The sequence below is a fragment of the Mandrillus leucophaeus genome, unplaced genomic scaffold (assembly GCF_000951045.1).
Source record: "Mandrillus leucophaeus isolate KB7577 unplaced genomic scaffold, Mleu.le_1.0 Scaffold454, whole genome shotgun sequence".
Classification (NCBI taxonomy): domain Eukaryota; kingdom Metazoa; phylum Chordata; class Mammalia; order Primates; family Cercopithecidae; genus Mandrillus; species Mandrillus leucophaeus.
This window is the reverse complement of record NW_012104854.1, coordinates 1,679,176-1,683,580: the sequence shown is the minus strand read 5'-3', so window position 1 is coordinate 1,683,580 and position 4,405 is coordinate 1,679,176. Positions and strand designations below refer to the sequence as shown.

General features: G+C 38.5%; 1 protein-coding gene across 1 annotated transcript in view; it reads left to right on the top strand.

The window, feature by feature from the left end:
• PLAA (phospholipase A2-activating protein) overlaps window positions 1-4,405 on the top strand; it is a 55,422-nt gene extending 51,017 nt beyond the window's left edge. Inside the window, exons 13-14 of the mRNA XM_011994369.1 lie at window positions 2,095-2,259; window positions 3,669-4,405. Coding sequence (XP_011849759.1) covers window positions 2,095-2,259; window positions 3,669-4,234 — 731 coding nt within the window. The 3' untranslated portion in view covers window positions 4,235-4,405. The remainder of the gene's footprint in view (window positions 1-2,094; window positions 2,260-3,668) is intronic.

Here is a 4,405-nt window from a genome sequence, read left to right as displayed (position 1 = left end):
GGGTTTTTTTTTGTAGTTTTTAGTAGAGACGGGGTTTCACCATGTTAGCCAGGATGGTCTTGATTTCCTGACCTCGTGATCCGCCCGTCTCGGCCTCCCAAAGTGCTGGGATTACAGGCTTGAGCCACCGCGCCCGGCCACAAGTTCATTTTCAATTGCCCATTAGAAATGAATCTGCTGGCCTGGTGCAGTGGCTCATGCCTGTAATCCCAGCATTTTGGGAGGCCAAGGTGGGCGAACTGCCTGAGGTCAGGAATTCAAGACTAGCCTGGCTAACATGGTGAAACCCTATCTCTACTAAAAATACAAAAATTAGCTGGACATGGAGGTGGGCGCCTGTAATCACAGCTACTCTGGCACGAGAATCACTTGAACCTGGGAGGTGGCGCAGTTGCAGTGAGCCCGAGATCGTGCCACTGCACTCCAGCCTGGGCAACAGAGCAAGACTCCGTCTCAAGAAAAAAAAAAAAGAAATGAATCTGCTTTAGCCACTTTGATTGCTTTTTCTGTTTGTGTTCCTCAAAACAAAATAACAGTGTTTTGTTGTTGTTATTGTTTTGGACTAAGGGTACTGTTAGCTTGTTCGCCACAAAGATTATGATGAGAATTAATTGGGATAACATAACATAACATACTTACCAGAGTATAAGGCAGGGTCAGTATTGTAAAAATTTATAAAAATCACTCATTAATGTTTTCTTAATTGCTTTATTTTGAATAATGTAGTATATGCACACTTTTAGATGTTTTTTAAAAACTCGTGAAAATCTAACAGGTATCTTGATATTTGCATTCCTTAATAAACTTGATTTTTGTTTATTAGAGTTAAAGTTGTTAATACCTGAGATTAGTGAAACAGGCCCTAGTTTCCATTTATAATTGATTTCAACGGTGTAAATTTGGATAATTTACCTTTATTATCGGAATTTGAACTTTTTTATTCTTGAGATAAAGATTTTTAAAGAAACACAGTAACTCAAAGTCATAAAAAGGATACTGATACTAAAGATACATGTGAAGGATTTGAAGGAAATTGTTTCATGAAATGTGAACATGGGAAGAAAGGGCAGTATGTCCATTAAATAAATTTTTAAAATAATGTGATGTCAGATATGTGTATGGAACTAAGTCATAAATTAAATGTTATCAGTAGGCATTTAACTCTTTGACTATTTCATTGACAACTGTAGAAGTTGACATAAATTGGCTAAAAAGTTGTTATAAATTTTCTCATGGAGAAACTAGGTTATTGACTTATACTTGAATATATATTACACATATTTCTTTGAAAGTCATTCAAAATGGAGGCTGGACGTGGTGGCTCATGCCTGTAATCCCAGCAGTTTGGGAGTTCAGGGCAGGCGGGTCGCTTGAGGTCAGGAGTTGGTCACCATGGTGGTCAGCCTGGCCAACATAGTGAAACCCCATCTCTACTAAAAATGCAAAAATTAACTGGTGTGGTGGTTCATGCTGGTAGTCCCAGCTACTTGGGAGGCGGGAGCAGGAGGATCGCTTGAATCCCGATGGCAGAGGTTGCAGTGAGCCAAGATCAAGCCACTGCACTCCAGCCTGGGCAACAGAGTGAGATTCTGTCTCAAAAAAACAACAACAGAAAAAACAGGGCTGGGTGTGATGGCTCACGCCTGTAATCTCAGCACTTCGAGAGTCTGAGGAGGGTGGATCATGAGGTCAGGAGATCGAGACCATCCTGGCTAACACAGTGAAACCCTGTCTCCACTAAAAACACAAAAAATTAGCTGGGCGTGGTGGCAGGCGCCTGTATTCCCAGCTACTTGGGAAACTGAGGCAGGAGAATTGCTTGAACCCGGGAGGTGGAGCTTGCAGTGAGCCGAGATCACACCACTGCACTCCAGCCTGGGTGACTGAGCAACACTCTGTCTCAAAGAAAAAAAAAAGACAAAGCTCACAAGCCTTATCCTTACTTTATGGTTTTTGATGATTGTGATAATTGCTGAGAAACATCTTAAATCCCCATGGTGTACACTAGAGTACTTTTATTGAAAGTCTTGACATTTATATATTATCTGGCCAATTACAGTGAGGGAATTTTGAAAGTTTGGTTTTGGGTTTTAGGTAAACTGAAGGAACTTAATGGAACTGCACCTGAAGAGAAGAAGTTAACTGAGGATGACTTGATACTACTTGAGAAGATACTGTCTCTAATATGTAACAGTTCTTCAGAAAAACCCACAGTCCAGCAACTTCAGATTTTGTGGAAAGCTATTAACTGGCCTGAAGGTAAATAAACACTCTTCAAAAATATAACCAGAAAGCAAGAAATTTTATCTTCATTTCTATCAATATTACTGGTATTTGTAGATTAAATAAAAGTTAACTTGGGTAGTTCTAGTTCACTATGGAAAATCTTCACGAAAAGGGTTCACTACACTACTGGAATTGATAATCTTGTTTTCGTTACATGCCCTATGAGAATCTGAAGGTAATATAATGATCCCCATATATGCACCAGTTTGTTTACTGTTTGAGAGCATTTGTGGATTCCCTGCCAGGCATCCAAGATACTCTTAGTGACCTGTTAACCCTAGGCTATAAACATGCACTATAAGTTTGGTGGTTTTTTTTCCCAATTATGTCAGTTAAATCTTTTTTGATTCCCAAAGAGTTCTTGCCCGTTTTTTGTTTTTGTTTTTGTTTTTTTCATGCCATTGATTTATTGCAGAAAAAGCCTTTTTTTTTTTTTTCAATAAAATGTCCCATATTATGGATTTTGCTGATGTGTTCCTCCATCTCTGTATTTATTGCTAGTGGCAAAATTAGATTCTGGTTCAGTAGGAGTTTTTTTTAGGTAAAATTCTTTATAAATGATGATGCATACTACTTTTATATTATGGAGCACATAATCTTGGATTTTCTCACCTTTGGTGATGCTAAGATTACTTTGTGCATTCATTCAGATGGCATCTACCCAAGTCCTTGATTGTAAAGCTCCCACCAACCTATAAGCATCCTATCACTTGTTAACTGGAATTCTTAAGAACTTTCTGGCTGGGCTCGGTGGCCCACGCCTGTAATCCCAGCACTTTGGGAGGCCAAGGTGGGTGGATTACCTGAGGTCAGGAGTTTGAGACCAACCTGACCAATATGATGAAACCTCGTCTCTACTAAAAATACAAAAATTAGCCAGATGTGGCGACATGCACCTGTAATCCCAGCTACTTGGGAGGCTGAGACAGGAGAATTGCTTGAACCCGGGAGGTGGAGGTTGCAGCAAGCCAAGATCACGCCATTGCAATCCAGCCTGGGCAACAGGAGTGAAACTCTGTCTCAAAAAAAAAAGAATTTCCCGTTTAATTGTTCGGTCTTCAGAAGTTTTAGAAGCAAGGTCTGTGCCCTGTTCTTTCCATTCATTTTTGAATACTCACAGTGTGTAGGCTATTTGATAACCTGAGAGAGTTACCTTATTTTAAAGTGAATATGATCTTACAATAATTAATCTAGTTTATATAAAATTATGGAAAATTAACAAAAGTTTCAGAAATATGTGCATTTTTTAAAAGCTGACACATGATTTTTCACATTTTCTAAAATGGTTAATTTTGTAGTGGGAACATAAAATCCTTAAAAGTTGATAGTCAAAAGAAATTTTCTTTATTTTCATAAGCATTAATGACTTTTTTTTTTAATAGATATTGTCTTTCCTGCACTTGACATTCTTCGGTTGTCAATTAAACACCCCAGTGTGAATGAGAACTTCTGCAATGAAAAGGAAGGGACTCAGTTCAGCAGTCATCTTATCAATCTTCTGAACCCTAAAGGAAAGCCAGCAAACCAGCTGCTTGCTCTCAGGACTTTTTGCAATTGTTTTATTGGCCAGGCAGGACAAAAACTCATGATGTCCCAGAGGGAATCACTGATGTCCCATGCGATAGAACTGAAATCAGGGAGCAATAAGAACATTCACATTGCTCTGGCTACATTGGCCCTGAACTATTCTGTTTGTTTTCATAAAGACCATAACATTGAAGGGAAAGCTCAATGTTTGTCACTAATTAGCACAATCTTGGAAGTAGTACAAGACTTAGAAGCCACTTTTAGACTTCTTGTGGCTCTTGGAACACTTATCAGTGATGATTCAAATGCTGTACAATTAGCCAAGTCTTTAGGTGTTGATTCTCAAATAAAAAAGTATTCCTCAGTATCAGAACCAGCTAAAGTAAGTGAATGCTGTAGATTTATCCTAAATTTGCTGTAGCAGTGGGGAAGGGGGACGGATATTTTTAATTGATTAGTGTTTTTTTCCTCACATTTGACATGACTGATAACAGATGATTAAAAAAGAGAATACTGTGGATTAAGTAAAATTTTACATCTTGTAAAGTGGTGGGGAGGGGAAACAAAGAAATAAAATTTTTGCACTGCTGAA